This window comes from Acanthopagrus latus, chromosome 16 (genome assembly GCF_904848185.1).
Source record: "Acanthopagrus latus isolate v.2019 chromosome 16, fAcaLat1.1, whole genome shotgun sequence".
Classification (NCBI taxonomy): domain Eukaryota; kingdom Metazoa; phylum Chordata; class Actinopteri; order Spariformes; family Sparidae; genus Acanthopagrus; species Acanthopagrus latus.
The window spans coordinates 16796234-16815010 of record NC_051054.1 but is presented as its reverse complement, the minus strand read 5'-3'; the positions used below and the strand labels follow the sequence as shown (position 1 = coordinate 16815010).

At 44.7% G+C, this 18777-nt stretch overlaps 1 protein-coding gene across 4 annotated transcripts in view; it reads left to right on the top strand.

Moving 5' to 3' along the window:
- Nucleotides 1-18777, top strand: part of tiam2a (TIAM Rac1 associated GEF 2a) — a 95637-nt gene that overhangs the window by 61955 nt on the left and 14905 nt on the right. For all 4 annotated transcript variants that reach the window (XM_037071850.1, XM_037071851.1, XM_037071849.1 and 1 more), the window contains exons 9-15: nt 243-299; nt 4793-4969; nt 5593-5697; nt 5791-5869; nt 5999-6088; nt 6186-6404; nt 9583-9677. In XM_037071850.1, the coding sequence (XP_036927745.1) occupies nt 243-299; nt 4793-4969; nt 5593-5697; nt 5791-5869; nt 5999-6088; nt 6186-6404; nt 9583-9677 (822 nt within the window). The remainder of the gene's footprint in view (nt 1-242; nt 300-4792; nt 4970-5592; nt 5698-5790; nt 5870-5998; nt 6089-6185; nt 6405-9582; nt 9678-18777) is intronic.

The following is an 18777-nucleotide window of genomic DNA, read 5'->3' as shown; positions in this document are numbered from 1 at the left end:
CATACACTCCCCCCTCCGCTCAGAGTTCACTTCCACCATTGCACCTTCAAAGGCTGCAGACCCCGTTTGGAAACAGTATCAAAGCCATGCCTTCGCCGCACGTAGTTTTTAATTAACTACATAATCGCACCGCATGTGTCTGATATTGTGTTGCCGAAGTGGCTGGGCACTTAATCGCTCATGAGTCAATCAGTGCGGCTCCACTGCGTCTGTGCTTCTAACTGTCTGTCCCTTGATTTCAGATCTTTGAGAGCGACGCTGGAGGTCAAACTTACGCCCTGCCTCCCAGGAGCACCGAGGTGAGTCACAGCGTTCAGTAACTCCTTTTACAGTTTGTGGATCTTTTTTAAAAAATTCCACCACCATCTGTCACATCCACCCTGCTGTACCGTTTTACAGGCTAAATGATCAGTTTCAGCGTGAAATAGCGGTGGCAGAAGCGAGTCCGCTGTTACTTTGACCTCCGCTGTCTTTCACGGCTTTGATAGGGGGCTGTGTATAGATATTTTTACACATGGGGTGTGTGTGTATATGTGTGTCTGTCTGTTATACTGGTCCAGCATCAAAGCAGAGATTCCTTTTCATGTTGATTTGCAGGTGTCTGGAAGATAAATAGGCAGCATATCCAAGAAGATCTAAGAAGATTTTAATAGAGCAGAACCGTGTTAAACTCGGGTGTGGACAGGGCTCGGGTACTGGATAATTGAGTTAATGGAGAGTGCTGAGTTGACTGGGAGCGCTGATTGAAAGTGTGAGTGTATGGGTTTGTGTTAAAAGTGTTAAACGATTGAGTGTGAATTTTGGCCGCCTGAGCAGCCAGAGGTTGGCGCCGCAGCACTCGCAGGTTACCTCAGCCTCCAAACTTCGCTGTTTTCTCCTCTTGGTCAGATTTTTCAAGTCTTCTTCAAGGTGCAATATGTAAGAATTTAGTTTAAACCATTCCAAAATTGTCTAAAGTTATCAACAGAATGAGAAGAAATAACATGTTTGACATAATAATTAGTTAGCATGCTATCCAGTTAAGCCCAGGCTGTCTCGGTCTAAAGACCACCCTGTGCTAGCAGTGTAAACATATTCGCCACCCTGGTGCTTCGAGCTCCTAGTCTGGGTCACGACCTGTATGGCTACATGAGCTAACAAGCGAATGGCAAGTGCAGAAAGCAGCAGGTAATTTTTAGTATGCATATAACAGGTGGCCAATTCTTACATATTACACCTTTCAGCAGCAATTTTTTTATTTTATTTTTTTCATTTTTATAGCATTTAACAACATAGGAAAACACATACATTGAGAAAGAAAAGAGAGAGATGAAAAAATATTCCAGCTCATATCCCCACCTAAAACTACAAATGTGTTGTACCAGTCAAGTATCAAGTCTAAATGCTAATATAAACTGCCTTTGGACATGATTTCATATTTAACTGACTGACATGAGTTGTATTAATCTTCTCACCTAACTCTCTGTGTTGATATGGATATGAGTTTTTCCTAAAACAGTGCGTCATTTATTTTATTGAGAATGGTTTTGGTTGAAGTGCATCTGTTGACAAGGCTCTGATGGGTCTTTTGAGCAAAAATCTAAACTAAACTTCAAATAGAGCTGCTCTGCATCTGAGCCTGTGTTCTGTCCTCCATGTGAAAAGGAAGCAATATGAATCTTTATCTGTTTGTCCCTTCCAATGAAATCTTCAAATCATCAAAGCCCTCCTCTTGACAAACAGATGAACTTGAGCATTGACAGAGCATAATGGACACTTTTAGACAGAGCTGGACGGGTGTTGGGAAGATCGCTGTTCCACAGGATGCAATGATTCATAATATGAGTCTGTGGTGAATGTGGCGAGTGTTAAAACTGGCCCCATTAAGGACTTTGAAATGGACTCAGAACAGGAAGTGGTCAGAGGAAACAATAATGGCCTTCACTGGGTCAATGCTTTAATGTCACTCAAAAATGTGGTCGTGTGTAGATTTGGACGTGGAAAACAGTTTGATTTAGTGGGGATTAAGACTCTTCAGGCTGGGAAGCAGAGATGGAGAGAAACGGGGAGGAAAGCACAGCTCTATTGATTTTTGTCAACACATACAGCTCTCCATCTCTGTCTTATGGCCTCTCGCCTGTTGTCCTCAGATATCTTGAATTACTCTAATAGGCACCATCGTCCACTAATCTTCCGACCTGAAGTGTCTATATGTGTGTGCCTAAGCTTCACTGCAGTTTTATGACTCGTGTGCACTTTTGCATAGTGTCCGTCAGACACGATTTTAACCAACCATCTTTGTCCACTAAAAGGATGAGGATGTGCTGACGCTGCCTAGCTGTAGGTTGTGACTGTTCCATAGAAGAGAGACATGGACATCTATATGGGATGAACTTGTCAATAATCTGGAGGCTGTCATGTCCTTCACAGAGGTTAAAGAAGAGTTCACATTGACTGGCAAAGTTTTGCTCTTGCTTCATCCACCTACTCGGGCTCGAAAAGATGACACAACTAATGACTTTGTTACTTAAACAGTGATTTTTCTAACTTCACACTCACATATTTCACATATTTAAAAATACACACAAATGTGTGCTGCCGTTGACTAACTTCTATGGCATGGTTATGTAAAATGATTAAGGGTTAAGAGAATCAAGGTTCGCTCCGTCTCCTTTCACGCTCCTCTTCTCTGGAAATGAAATAACACCTCAGACAAATGTTTCTACCTTTTTACACAATTTTACCGTCTGGTGGTTATGATCCCAGCACTCCCTGTCCCTGACATATTGATTCTTCTTTCTGTGTCACCACCTCTCCTCACAGATACTCACCTCAGCTTTGACTTTGAGGTCATTTCTGAGGAACAGCCAACAGCGGGCGCCTGTTTGGGTGGTGATGATTGCCACCTTGTGTTTGTGTGTGTGTGTGTGTGTGGAAAGATGTGTCACAGCCATGGAAAGAGGAACCTTGGATGGAGCTCTGAGGAAATGTAGAGTAATACCCTTTTAATAGATGAAATTGTCTTCAACTACATTTCTGTTTCTTATTCACGGTCATATTTATGTTGCCCAGTTGCTAAGTGGAACAGAAACCGTCCATTGCTTCCATCTTTAAAAGCTCCAGGGTGGAGGAGAGCTCGCTTGGAATAATTTCCACACTTGACAAGGAAAGTCTGAAGTATTGGATTTAATTATTTGGCTGAATGCAAACATAAATAGTTCACGCATCTCACCACACAGAGCCGTTGTTGAAGTCCGGCGTGTGCCTGGGCCGGACTCTTGGCAGTCGTTCATGGAACGTTGACCAGGCAACTGTCGGCACGTTGCAACCCTCCCTGAACATGAATGAGTGTACAGTGTTAGTCAGCCGCTGGTCAGGTCGGCGTAGGCAACCAAATCTTAGTTTTCCGGTCACACAAACAGGACGGTTATGCAACCAGTTGCCATGACGGCTTGTTTTTTCATCCTTTTGCGAGCATGACCTCACATCCCCAAAGAGGTAGTGGAATGGGTGGGCGTTGAAGTGGCACCTTGTGTTCCTCTATCCCCACAGGTTGGGGAAAACATTTTCGTAAGAACATTGGTTGCCTTTATTTTGGCCCAAATTTCTTAAGTTGGGGAACATTTAGAGGGAAAATGAGGCAAATGTTTGTCTGTGCGTTTGTGTGTTTTTCGAAACTACACTGAGTGCATTTGTGTGTGTGTATGCCGAGCTAAGTGATGCTCTGAATCAGAGGTCTTTGCTTGTCCCTTTAGGCTTTTTGTCTGGCAGGGAAAAAGGTCTTTTTCCTCTTGAGGTGATGCATCAACAGCAGGCAGCAGCCAAAAAAGCTCACACATGCACATCAGACAGAAAACCGCAGACACACACATAACATACACATAACACACACACACACACACACACACACACACCACTGTCACTTTTGATGATCTTGTAATTCATTTCAAACACTGCTGTATATATCCAGACCTATTCACTCATGCAATTATCCCTCTCGGTCCTGTGTCTCAGTTTAACCAAGAAGTCATATTGTCTTTGTCAGAATTGCTGAATCACTCTCTTCTCCAGCCTGTGAGTTTCAGTGCATTTGGTATGATTGAGCCTTTCCTCAAGACCGAGGGCCTTGATAATTGCGGTCCTAGGCTGCACTGTGGTGTATCCCACAGCCCCTCAATGCAGCAGTTGCGCTTTTCCCTCCAGAGACACGGAGTCGCAACCAAAACCCCTAAATGACTGCCTGTGAGGCCGATCGCTGGGCTAAGCCCCCCCACCCCCAGTGCGCCTTAATACCCAGCTCAAACCTCACTCTTAATGCCACCAACAGACGATAACCTTCGAATGGCTGATCTGAAAGTTTGACTGACGTTTAAATAAATTGTCCCGATACATCACTCCCCTCAAAATGACTCTTGTGGCTTTTCAAACCTAATAAGTCCTTGGGAGCCACGCGGATCCCATCCAGACGTCTGGACCTGTCAGTCGACCCTTGCCAATCGTCTTGTGTACATGGTCATTATGATGACTATTATGTGGAGCAACTGCCGTCTATGTTGTCAAATGAATTTCTGAGAGGCTAATTGTATGACATCTTTGATCCGCCGCTTGATCCACTGCCAAGTATTTAAACTAATGGAAGTGTATTGATTTGTGTACCGTTACTCAAAGTCTACCGCTCTCTCCCTCTCGCTCTCTCCCTCTCTGTGTTTACCTCCTTTTACCCCCTTTCTCTTCTCTCTCTCCTCCTTTGAACACCGCTCACCCTCCTCTTCTTATCTGTCTCCACCCTCCCTTCTTGCCCTCTCTCCCGCAGAGGCTGGATGTGCTGACCAACATCTACTCCATGTCGCCCCCCGAGGGCGGTGTGTGGGACAGCATCAGCGGTGCCACAGACGTGCTGACGCGTGTCCACATGCCAGACGGCCTGACAGTCCAAGTTCCCGTCAGGAGAGACGAGACAGCCGCCGACCTTCTCTCTGCAGCCTGCAAGGTTGGGATAGCGGGCCGGTTGCGGGGAAATGATGACACCACAACTGTCGTGACATATTCCTAACAAAGACAATCAGTGATGTCATTTGGATTCCGTTGGCTTGTAGAATTTTACACTTTCCTGCCATTCAGGCTTGGTGGAGAGAAAGCGTGTTTTCCAGTAATGTTGAGGTCAATCATGTGCGTAGAAGTTCATGTTCTAGAAAGTTCCCGGCTATGTCAGGTGTGATCTTTTTAATGATCTTTTTTGAAGCATCTGTAGCAGTGAATCCTGTTGTGTTAGGCTCCCAGGGGTTTGAATTTACACACCTATTCATCCAGTGTCCCCTTACAATGATTGCATAGATGGACACACACACACACACACACACACACACACACACACACACACACACACACACACACACACACACACACACACACACACACACAAACACCACGGTCCCTTGGGTGACACTTTTTCCTGTTTACCTCAAATTTCTCATCACTAAGTGTAAAGTCGGTGAATAATTCACGCCTCGGCCGCACAGCAGCTGTCGGACTAAGCGCTGGTCCATGAAATACGCCGGATGATGTTTTTGTGCATAGGGCGTGCTGAACATTCAGGGACTCTTGTGTACGCAGGTGAAGCAGCTGGACCCGGGCCTCCACTTCATCCGCCTGCACAGACGAGTGGGGCAGAACATGGAGGTGCGACTCGTGGCCCCCGGAGAGTTCCTCCGTGATGTGGTGAGGAGGGCAGAACTCACACATAGATACACAGTGCTCTTCATTATCCGTGTTTATTTAATGTGTGTCGATTTGTTTGATATCATCCTGTAGGTCAATGATCAGCTGGAGGTGGTCCCGGTTAATGTGTTTACGCTGCACATGAGTCGACAGAGCAGCGGTGGAGACTATGGTGAGTTGGCCATACATGTGGACTGATTTTTGTGTGTGTGTGTGTGATTTGTACACTTAATTATCCCTCCCTGTTGGTCTTACACTCGTTTGCCTTTGTCGCCATCTTTGTTTCTTTTCCTTGCACCAGGTTTTGCAGTAACAGGGCACATAGACAGCCAGAGAAATAGTAGGATTTTTGTCAGCGAAGTACTTCCTGATGGACTGGCATTCAACGAAGGTACCCACTCACTTGAGAACGACAAACAAACCTGAAATCACTAATAACAGTATCACATACTCTTTTTTTCTCACAATACATTCGCCTGTGTTCCCAGGTCTGCGTCCTGGCGACGAGATCCTGGTGCTGAACGGCCGGTCCGTGTCAAGTCTGGACCTGGCGCTGATCCAGACGCTGTTTGCTGAACAAACCCTGCACTTGAGCCTGAGGCGGGACGGACCCCGGCCGCCAACCACCGCCTACAACCACCCGGTCCCTCCTCTCATACACAACCAGGAGGTTCGCAGCAAGCACCACCGAGCCAAGTCCTCCTCAGGTGCTTAAAAGAACAGCTAAAACATGTGTAGATCTAGTTCTTAGTTGCAATATATTAGAGCTATTAGTAAGAAAAACAGAACGGTAAAATTGAATAGCCTCTAGTTTCAGTTTGTTAGCGTCCCTTGTGTGTGACAGATGGTGAGAGAGACACACAAAGAGAGAGGGAAATTTTAGCTGCTGTGAAATGCTTGGCACACCCATCAGGGTAGCACTTTTTCAGATCTGTGTACAATATGAACGCACCAGTTTAACAGTTTTCTCTGTAAGCAAGCCATGTCAGTCTACCTGTGAAAAGCCTGGATCTGCCACTGATCCAAATTACTGTAAAGCCCAGTTTACCTGCATTTCTGTGTTGTTGTGTTACATTACTCTGTGTACTGTATTCTTTTGCTGTATGATTGGTTTTGAAATCTGTTACATCTAGGAAGGTCCACCTATTGGATATCTTAAATGGTTAGAGTTAAGGACTCAGTGTTAGGTTAGGGTTATGGTTTGTTGTGAAACTTGGCTTGTAAGGCTTGTAAGGCCATTTAATAAGTTGGATACACTATTCCAAGAAGTTAGATGATTGCATTTGCAAAGGAAAGGAAAGGAAAGGAAAGAATGCAAGAGGTTCTAAAGCTGCAACATATCCAAACAAACTATCAGGATGTTCTACTGCATCGAGTTGCATTTGTCAGTATGCAAACCAACATGCTTTTCTGGCTAATCTCGACATCAAAATCCTTTTGCGAAGTGGACGATCTGTCACGTTGACTGAGCCAGTGAGAGAGCACAGACAATAAATAGCTGGCACTATGATCTGCAGTGTTTGTATAAGCAAGAGGGTCACCGCGCAGTGATGTGACGGAGTGGTATGTCTTAATTGGGTGCGCACTTCATGCTGCAGCACATACTTTGCAAGAGCAACTCCAGTGTGTACTAAAAGTGTGAACTTTTAGTGTCACTTTGTTTGATTCTGTCATGTTCAAACAGGCTGCACTGCTGAGGGTTCACTTGTGCATACACTTGCCTGAAAGACATTATTTTGTTATGGTCACCCAAGTTTTTTGTGAACTTTTGGCTGACACTAACCCTAACCCTGAAAACGGGAAATTGCGACACCGACTGATGAAGCAATAACAACAGCCAGACCTTTTGTAAATTTGGAGCATTAGGCCCCGGCTTTCCCATAAAACGCTCATCATCGCCTGCCCCATCCACCCATATCTGACATAACACAGGTGGACAGAACACAAATTGGCAGGGGTCGTCACAGAGCTCTCTGAAGGAAGTGGTATCCATCTCAACTTGAAAAAAGTTTCTCCTGCTCACACGAGCGGAATTTGCTGAGAAAATAGTAGTTTTATCACCTAAACCACAAAACTGCAACCACACTTCCGTTACAGTTAAGCTCTCGTTCAGATCTCTACTTCCTCAAAAGAGAGAAGAGACACGTTCACTTCTCTTGCTGTCAGAAGAAGAAAAGCACCAAGAGAAAGCTCCAGATGCAGCTTCACAGCTCTGTGCATCCTGGAGGATAGCAGAGGCCTGAGGGGGCTTTTGACCACACAGGGCTCATTATCACAGTGGATGTATAGTATCCTGTCAGCTCCATTTAAACTCACTGCAGATTCGAGGTGTCACGACTGAGCAGTAAGGTCGTGCGTGATGCTTGGACGGATGCAGCTGCTGCCCAGCTGATAAAGATACATTCATCTGTTTGTTAGGCTGAAAGGTAAGGGGCATTCAATTTGGAGAAGAAAATTATGTCTGGCATTAACGAGTGTAAGATCTGGTACAGTCGTTATTTGTAAGAATTTGATACGGTCTCAGATTTGATTAGATTAGAACAAGAATTTTAAACTACAGTCAAGGAAAATTGTCTCATTGTCTGTGGTGTTTATGAGGAAGTCACAGCTGTAAAATTGGGTAAAAGACTATGACTTGCCGACAGGATGCTGCAAGTTCGTGATAAGCACTGCACCTCACTGGATTTGTTTTTAACAGCTTAGTTTGTTCCAATGAAATATATCAAGTTTACCAAATATCTTGGTACTGACATTGTCCTTCAAAATCTGCAGAACATATTGCGTGCCTTTTTATTGACTCTTCTCCAAACAAACAGCAAATTTCATTTTGAGTATCATCATAATGATAGTGATTCATTAGTGTTTCCTCCACTACACCCATAATTGGACACAAAGGGATTAATGACTTGAAGTCCTCATTACAGTAAGTGGTGTGATCAAAGCGACTGCAGTTTCTGTCTCCGTCTCTAGAGGGCGTATGATCCCAGGCAGGCTGACAGGGAGGCAGGGAGGTAAACGCCAACAGTGGGGAATTAACACTTGTCTGCCTTTCATGATGGCGTTCCTGGAGAAAAAAAAAAAAACAACATCTGTCATGTTGATTCATTCAGCCTGACGCCAACGTTTGAGACAAGAGAGTCAGATTCAGATGACTTGATGTCTTTTGTATCTCTGCCTCAGCAGTCTGACATTTGGTTGACGATGATTGTTGGGTTTAGAAGGAGACGTTCAGCTCCGCAGGTTGTCCATAAGTTTTTTTTCTTTTGTTTCTTGCTGCCATGTTGGCCCGCCTCCGAGGCTACAATCAGAAATAAAGTCTTTTCATGTGCCGACTGCTAGAGGGTTTGACCTTGAACAGCAATGTTTTATATGCAGATGTACATTTTATGAGGTGGGATTTTCAGGAAAATCCAGCGCTGAGCTTCTATCTACAAGACCATTTTTGGGTTGTTTTTTTGAACGAGGAAAGAGATAACAGTCTTTAATTAGGATTTGTCTTTTTTTGGGACGACTGAATGCCATTGCCATTTTTAGACTGGAGACATATTTAAAAGTTCTATGCGACTGGCAGGCGCCCATGAGTTGTTTTAGACTAAAACTAGCCTGCATTGTGTGTGTGTGTGTGTGTGTGTGTGTGTGTGCGTGTGTGTTCTTTGTGGTCAGTGGAAAGATGTGCTTCAGCGGGAACCACTACAGTACAGATGCAGCGATGGGTGGCATGAGCTTAAAATGCTACCACACACACACACACACACACACACAAAACCGAAGGTAAAAACTGTCCCCCCTCTCTCTCTCTCTCTCTCTGTCTCTCTCTCTCTCTCTCTCTCTCTCTCTCTCTCTCTCTCTCTCTCTCTCTCTCTCTCTCTCTCTGTCTTTCTCCAGATGTGTGGACTGCAGCTGACGGAGAAGGCTCCTTGTGTGTAGGACTGGAGGATGGTCACTCCCACTGCGCACACAGGCCTATACAACACAGCAAGGTAGGAGGAGCGAGAGTGTGTGTCCGTGTATGTCTGTTGTCTCTACTTCCGCACATGGTATCCCTCTCTCCTCCTAGGTTTTAAATAAAAGTGTGCACATTGCCTTATGTGTGTGTGTGTCTTCAAGCATGTGTGTTTGTTTTCTGTGTGTGTGTGTGTGTGTGCACCCACTCACTGTGGCAGCTGTGGGGCTGTCAGAATCCAGACTGGCACCAATCCTTTGCATTACCATAATTAGGAAACTCCGTCATAGCCACAGGTATAAACAAAGCTTATTACTGTCATGTGGACTGGAGGGGAAAGGCTGTGTCACACTCCTACAGACACACATGAAAATAAGCATGCTGAGGGGGGTAAAGTCAAAATCTCTCAGAAGAAACAGTCGTCTAAAATACTCCTGGCATCCTAGTCTTCACTCAGAAACACACGCCTGTGATTCTCCTAAAAGCTACAGTAGTTTGTTTGGGGGATTATATTTAACGCAAGCATTATCTAGCTTGGTACCAGTGGCGGGCTCAGGCTGTTTCAGGGGCAGGGTTGGGGAAAAAAAAAGGGCCCCGGTTTTAGGTGGTGAGGCACCCTAGAGGGCCTTTCCATCTACCATAGGGGCATATTCTATCTACCATTGAGTAAATAAAGAGGGCATAATACCTGTATTGTGTCTACCCTGCAATCAATAAAATTGCCTCTCAAATCAGTCGAAGAGAAATATCTCCTCTATAAATACGGCAAATTGTCGCCCCTCACGGTTTATGGCAGATTGCTGTCCTATTTCTGTCCCGTCTGTTGTCCAATATCCACTCAGGTTTTTGATATGTAAACCAACTTTATTGAAGTCATTAAACTGAGCGTGAGCCTGGCCCGTCGGGAGCTACGCCTCAGCGCTGTGATAATGTAATACGGCCGAGTGTGTATGCTGATCGGGAGCGGTAATTAGTGTGTGTGGTCATCAGTAAAAAGCTGTGTGTTAATGATGTAGACATGGCTGGAAGCGTGTGAGCCGATGTGTGTGTGCATATTTACCTTCTTTTGCATCGTTTGGCAAATTTTTGGCACCCAACCTGCTCATTATATACTATAGGCTGAGTGAAAATGGGAATAGGCCGTCGTGTTGCGCTCATTTCATTAATGATTCATCGATAGCAAATCCAGTATAAATATCCAGAAACCATCTCTAATTGCCCTGGCTGCTCTGGCTTATTCTAATTGCCTGTGTCAGAAGATGTCGTGCAGCATTTGACCTGAGGTCAGCCGGGAGGTGGATTAGAGAGGACAACTTGCCCTCTTCACTGCTCTCTATTCTGGCTCTATTCGCCTCTCTTTTTGTTTGCCCGGCGACATGAGTCAGTCCCACTGCGCCGGGATCTGCACTGCACCACTGCTGCTGATGCTCAGCTCCCTGCCGTTTGTCTTTTACTGAGGAATGAATGGAAGAATGGAAGATAGGTGTGTGTGTGCGCAAGTGTGTGTGTGAGGTTTATGGATGTGTGTGCCTATTTCACTGCGTACGTGCACATTTGAGGCACAAAAGGAGCTAAAAAGCTATCTGCTTCCATCAGGGAGAATCAGCCACTGTGAAGGCGACAAAAAAGAAAATAAAAATACAGGGTGAGATATTTGTGCTGGTACATCAGATTTTTTCTGTCACGAAGAGCAGGATTTAATCACCTCACAGCCATCAGTTTGTTCTTTGGGGCGGAGAGAAAGAAATCGAGTCACCGGGTAGAAAATCAGCCATGTATCAGTATATAGGCGCACGCATGCGTGCACACGGCTGCTCTGAAAGTCAATAGAGATGGATGGAAGGGAAGGACTAATTTCAAGCCTCTTGTCACACATTGTAATCGGCCGCCTCACTAGACTGACTATCTTTGATTAATTGGTCCGTTGCATTCCAATTTACGCTTATTACACATGAGAGATGCGTGCGTTGGAGTGTGTTTTCAGGGAAAAAGTGCTCACTAAGCACACAGTTAACAATTGTGTTTACCATCTGGATTCTGATCGTGGGTCCAGTGCCTGTGAGTTACTTCATGATACTTTTGACTATTAAGTGCCATAGCAATTGGTTTAACACAAAGTTGTAGTACCATTATGAGCTTAACCAATCAATTGCAGAAGACAACTGAATTGGTTGTAGATAACTCCCACGAGGAACCTCAAATTGAACTGATTAGACATCCGTTGCACTGGTGTAGTGATGTACTGCAGTCGTAAGGATGGATGTGTACAGGCAAAATCAGGAGGGCCTCAGTACAGAATTGATGAGGATTTGCCGAGGGGCAGATCGTCAACACACCCTTACGCACACATGTGAACACAAGCATCTATAGTGCATCAGCTGATCCCAGTAGACAGATGGAACTACGTGGGAAGTAATCTGGCGTGGTCTGGTTTCACCACATGGCTCCAGACGACTGTAGGGAACTCGCACACCAGGATGCATTAAAGGACCATATCATATAAAATGCAAAAAATTTCAGTTGTTCCAGCCATTGGGAATACTTGCTAGTTTGCTTAGTTTGCTATGATAGTAACATGGTTCGTCTGTGTGGGTCAACCAGCCTCTTTAAGATGGTCTTTGAACTATCTGCAAAAAGGGTATTATTTTCCTGATTGCAAGTGAAGTGAGCAGGAGTTTCTTTTTTTATCTTCTCAACCCTTTGTCTTCTCCTGTGCAGCTGTTATTCACAGGTGTGCAAAAGTTTTGTTCTGTGCACCTGGGATATAGCAAATTGTGTTGGCCGTTCCCTCATGATGATAAGAAATGATAAGAAAATAAACTTTAGTTGCAGCCCAACTTTCATGCAGCTAGTTAAAAATGTTCACGTGTAGCTGAAATTATTAGTCAATCAATAAATTAGGAGATTGAATGTAACTGTAAATTATTTGAAGACTTATTCACCATCTAAGGCATTTTTAATAGAAATGTCAAAACTTGGCAAATTCAAGGTTTTTTTTCTATAGTGCTCAACTGAATATCATCTTTGTTTTGGACTGTTTGTTGAAAACATCATGACATTTGAAAAGGTCACTTAAGGGTTTAGGAACTAGAAGTGGAATTTGATTTTTTTTTTTTTTTTAATGAATATAACCAATAGTTTCAGTAATTCCATTACTTGTTGTATATAAGCAGGTCTTCATCTTTTGTGTCAAAATCTGTTACATAGTGAAAACTGTGATATTCTTTTATCCTATCTATAGCAATCACATGTTTTACACATTGTAAAGCAGCCAGTCATGTCTGTTATTAAACCAAAGGTTATGAAGTGGACAGACATTAAGCCTCTTTGCGTTTGTCTGGACTGAACGTTTCAGTAAGAGCATTTAAATGGACTTATGAAGAGGGCTATGACTGAAGCCGTCCTCTGTCTGCTGTCAGTACAAGGAGATTCGTCTGGATGTGCTTCATTACAAGTTGTCATGTTATTTTGCCTCTGAATTAGAATAATGCAGATGCGTTGGTAGACTCCAGTGTTTGTGCCGAGTCTCTGTTACCTCTCTTCTCAACCTTCCCCCCCCCTTTTTTTTCGTCTCAGTGGACGAAGAGTCTGAGAGGTGTTTTAACACTTTAAAAATGTGTGACTAACAGAAAGTTGAATTATTCAGTTTTGATTCTCCTCTCTTATCATGGGCCCTAGACTTCAAAAAGATTCTCGAGATGCCTACGGATATTGGGTTGTGTCATCTTCTTCAAACATGATCCCGTCTTGCTTGGAGCTACACCCATCTCCTTCCCAAACTTTAGAGAATGTACTTTACCCGCCTGGTGTGTCTGTCTGCGGGATGGGGGTAATTTAGGGAGAGGTGTGTGTGTATGTGTGTGTGTGTATGCATTATGACTAAGCTCATCAGCCGCCATCTGGCCGTGAGCAGGCTAATAATCTGGTCTTACTGCTGTCAGCGCAGTTAACGCTAGCCTGCTCCTGTCAGTCTGCTTCACTGTAAACATGTTGAGAAGAATGAGCTGGAGATAAAAAAAAAACTCTGAAGAAAGTTGCGATGGAATAAATAACAGGAACCTAGATCCAACATGACCCAAATCTGGCCGGAATGACCACACCAGGAGAACCTGGTGCGGACATGGAAGTAGTCATACCGATCGCAGCCCCAATGGTGGATGATGAAGATCCTAGACCGTGCCTATATCTCACCACCTTAATTGAACTCTTTATGCGGGACCAATCGCCTGCCCAGACCTTCTGCTCCCTCCTGGCCATGTGCTGGTTCTGGCCGTCCGGCTGCGAGGCTGAGGAGAAGGACCTGTTCCTGGGGTCCGTGCTGCTCACTTTGGGACGGTTCCTCAAAGACAAGCTGGCCTGCCTGGCTAAAAAGATGGCAGCTTGCCTCTCCTGCCAGAGAGATGCCAAAGGGGACAAACAGCCGGTAACTATGGACTCGTGCTTCTTTGCTCGTGGGAGGTTTTAACTGAGGTAGCTGATACTATGAGGCTTCACACTTGTGCTGTAAACTTTCACACACCTCCCACAGCCTTCTGTGTGTGTTTGGTAAGAAAATCTCTGCAAATGCAAGTCTGATCTAGTTTTACAGTCAGATAATTCATACAGTATGTCTTTCATTTACATTATATTAGCATTTTTGCTTGTGAATTAGATCATGCAATTACAGTACCGTGTGCAGTGTATATGAATTATTTGCTACCTTCTCAGCCATGTTTGTGGTGTTGCTTTAGGGATGGCAGTGTCCCCACTTTGGTCTCGATTTGGTCTCAAAAAGGGAAGATCTAATTTGATTTAATGTGTCCAGTATTTTGGTTTATGACCAAAAACCTTCAAATTCCTTGAAGCCATAGCTGTACTTTATGTTTAGTGCTGAATGTTAGCATGCTGGCTTTTCTATTTACAGAGCTGCTAGCTGGCTGTAGGCTCTTTTCTCTACCTGTTTGTCTCAGCAGGCCCTTTCTACTCAACACTATCCTGGTGATCATTAATTCAACCATTCACCTGTAAGATTTATAGTCAAACGGTCATGGTGTTACTTTTTGCTCTGTCTGTCCTGCCTTTATTGCATCCTGTGAAGTTATCTCAGCAGTATGGTCTGTATCAGAATTAATTGTATTGGTTTGACCAGCAGTTAGAGTCTTTTATGGGCGTGTATCCACTCTCGATTGGTCACCTTGTGTGCCTAGCGGCCCTATTATCTGTTCATATCATGTCATTGCTGGCAGTTGTATGGTGTGTGGTAGTTTGGGGTGCTTCAGTTGTTCCTAAATCACCCAGATTAAATTTTCCAGGTCAGAAAGGCGGACTGGGCACAGCACATGGGTTGCCATTAGTTATTCCATGGACTTGTTTGTCATCAGACCATATTTAATGTTGGCAACAAGCATTTCCACTTAACCTTTAATGTAGTTTTTGGCATTTCGTTGGAGTAAGAACAGTGTATAATTCTAGCATTACATTGCCTTTGTAGTGGCAGTCATGCAGTGGAGTGGATCTGAGTAGCCTAGGGGACTCAGCAGAATGGGTGCTTTAATCTGAAGCTGGCTTCATTATTAAAACACACTCCTCTCCCAAAGTCCTCCGAGACTAGGCGGAATAATATTTGTTTAGGATGAATAATAAAAGGCGTAAATGGGCTTGAGCGGAGCGCGACGGGACCAGCCCTCCCTCTAATCTTCCTCTCTCCTCCCTTCCACTCTGTTTGATTTATGGGCGCGCGTCTTCTTTTATTGAGCTTTGAAAAGAAGATGGCATCGTGGCACTATAGCACACTAACATGGCAAATGAATCACTGGCCTGCCCACTGGCCACCAGGTCTCCTCTCACTCTCTGTCTCTCTCGCTGACTTTCTCGCCCTCTCTCGCTCCGTCACTGTGACATGACAAGGCTGTTTTATATGAGAGATGGGTAAAGCCAGCCCCAGGGACATATGTGTATTTCATCCCCTCTTCTTTGCCCGCTCCCTCCCCACGATTTGTTTATTTCAGCTAACATGCGGCCTCTCCGCTGGTAAAGCACAAGGCTTCTCCTTTGATTTGTGCAGCGTTTCATCTGCAAAGCAGACTGAGCTCTGTACATAATGACTCCATTCGAGCGTTAAAGGGAGATGGAAACAGTGTTTAGTGTTTGTCTAGCAGCCTTCCAGTTTGACAGAGTGTTTTTACGTGTGAGTGTTTACACCCAACATTGGAAATAGTACTGGATGTGACACAAATGAGGTTGAACAAAATGTAGTGTTTGCAAGTGCCAAAAAGGGTGGCTAAAATCCTGAATGCCTGCTAAGTACATGTAAATCCAGCCAACGGTGAGGATAGCGGGCATGAAGGCCTCAGTATGATTCAATCTAAATGCTTGCTGGGTCATCTTACAGGGTCTGAAACCTCCATGTCCAGTTTAGACCGCGTTTGGCCAGTTTGATGGGAACTTCTCATTTGTTGAATCTTGAATCGCCTTACATGTGTACATCAACTGCAACTCAAAACATGTCTTGGAGAGAGTGTCTGATAGTGTTCTCCTTGATCCGTTTGTACGATTCATGGCATCAACACTAAGAAGATAATTAAGACACAAAATTCTTGGTGAGAGATCAGGGAGCTTTCAAGTGTGTCTCTTTGAAACGGGTATAAACACAGTTGCCTTTAGTTGTAGTTGAACGACAAATTGTAATTTGTTCTTCTGAATGTCAAAAACAAACAAACTTGTGCCTGAGAATCGTGGTGGTTTAGAATTAAGTAGCTGACCATGAACGAACCTACTGCACTGGTTTGATGCCAGTTGGGGACTGATGGTGCATTTCACTCCCGCTCTTTCTTTTGGTCTTGTTGCCTGTCTTCTTCATACCTAGTCTTTCTGACAAAAGGCATGAAATACCCCCAAGGTATCTGTTATCTAATTTAGATATAGAAGGGAATGTAAAGGAACAATAGAAGGAACCTTGACACAACATTGTCTTCTTATGGGATACCAGAAAAGAAAGCACTTTCATTATCCGATCCATCCCTTCTATGCATCTGCTTAGGTAAGGTTCGAACATGTGATTGATGGCTAAGTAATCCCCAACCACTTGTACATGCATAGAACAAACAGGGCTTTTAGTAAGGGTTCTAGTTTGCCAGGAGTGCCGAATCATTATCCCTTCAATGAATTTGCCAACTTTACTGTGAATAAGCTATATAATTAAGTTCAAATCAATCCAGTTTGGAAACAAGTAAAGTTTTCATGGGCAGAGTCCATTTATTTATCCACTGTGGAAGTTCTCTGTGCAATGAGCGATACATGTCATGTTTTAAACTTGTGTGAGCCAGTAGTTAACATTCCTGCCCTGTTACCCCAACTGGCTCAGAGCCTCCCATTTTTGAGTCAGCCATTCCTCTGTGTGTGGAGGTAACAAGCCAGAACAGTCTGCATTGTGCTGCTGCTATTGAAAGACTGGACACTGATGCAGCCCCCGGCCTCTCCATTCAGCTCTCTGGAAATTACACCGAGGTCACATGGAGCTGAAAAGGAGGGGAACAGCCAGAGGAAGAGGAAGGAGGAATGGGGATGTCTGGAGGCAAATGGACAGAGGGAAGTAGGATTGATGGCGGGATGTGCAAGTAGAGATGTAGGAAGACCGGTGCTGATGGAAAGAGATGGACGGTGAGAGAGGAAATAGTTGCCAGTTGAAGAACTCCCCTCTATTTGCACAAGTGGCCAGACCATCTCTACTGATTGATATGCAAAACAAGCCAGCGGCAAGCACTTTTTCCCTGCCTACGCTCACAGAATGGCAGGACACAGGATCAATGGCTCGATCCCCATCAAAGCCGCTTCTGCCTCAGAGGCATAGGTGTACTCAAGAGTGAGGCTTCTGACCCGGGCCTAGCGGAGAGACTGGCAGCAGGGGACACTAATGAGAGAGCGTGGAAGGAGGAGGAGGAGGAGGGTGAGAAAAATTGAAGAGGGGATTGACCGACCATCAGATGAAAATCGGGGGTTGACGGAGCAAGAAGATAGACATCTCTGAGTCGGTAAAGCCAAACTTTGGAGTTCTGTCGCAGCTGTTTTCTCTCTGTTTCGGCCGAGTCGTATCGCCACACAACATTTGTGGACCTGCCATGCCAACGTCCAGGGGAGGCAGGCTGCGTAGGAAGGGCTGCTCACTGGCCCGAAGGACCCAGCGACAGGCCACAGCAGCATGGAGGCTGCTCTACAGACTGCTTTTCATGGTGAGCAGACCATTGGTGGAGCAAAGAGATGAAAAATGTGAACGCTGTAATATTTGATGCAGTATTTGAGGGGGCCTCATTAAAAGAGACGACAGAGAGTCATCATCGTGCACTCCACTGGCTTTTCAAGTATTGCTGCTCTTGAAAGTAAGTGGGCACAAAAAAGGCTTTCTGGACTAATGTTGATATAGATGTGCGGAGTGAGGAGAAGGATGTCGTAAGGGTTTAACTTGTGTGCAATGGTTAATCTTTGGATCAGTTTGGAATGAGAATGCGAGTGGCTTTATGAAAATGAGGAATCACACTTGACTTGAAAGAAGCATTTTGTAATGAAACCTCTCGCTTTGACACCTAGGGAATCTAGAAACTAGATAGAAAATAGATGTTTGTATGAGAGTTGACTGAAAATGAAAGTGAAATTCCGCTGGACGCCGTCAGAAGGAAACCGGGTAGACAGACACAAATGATTCAGCCGCCTCTCACTTCATTTCCTTCACCTGCAGGTTGGCAAAGACCTCTTTTCTAAATTGACTAAAGGGCAGACATGGCAGGTAGAGGTAGAAACATGATCCAGAGCTGTCAGCCGTCAGCAAGAAAAACCTGAATAGGAATTTGCGGCAGCGCTGTCGGATCCACTTGCCTCCACTGGCCCTCTCGGGCTTCTCTCCCGCCTCTGCTGGCTCCCGTCCTCAGCTCTTAATTGGTTATTTGGGCGAGCTGTCAGGCTGTGTTGGTGGGATTGTTGTGAAGCAATCACGATTCCTAAGTCATGACGGCAAGCGGGTCCCTCCACCCTCCTCTTTTTCTGCTTTCTTTTTGCCCACCTCTTCTTGTCACGCTCTGTTGCAGGTGTCTGCCATTTAGTGTTGATGAAAATCGTAACTTAGTTAGGAAGCTGTGCAAGAGGTAGACGTGTGTTTCCGTGTGCAC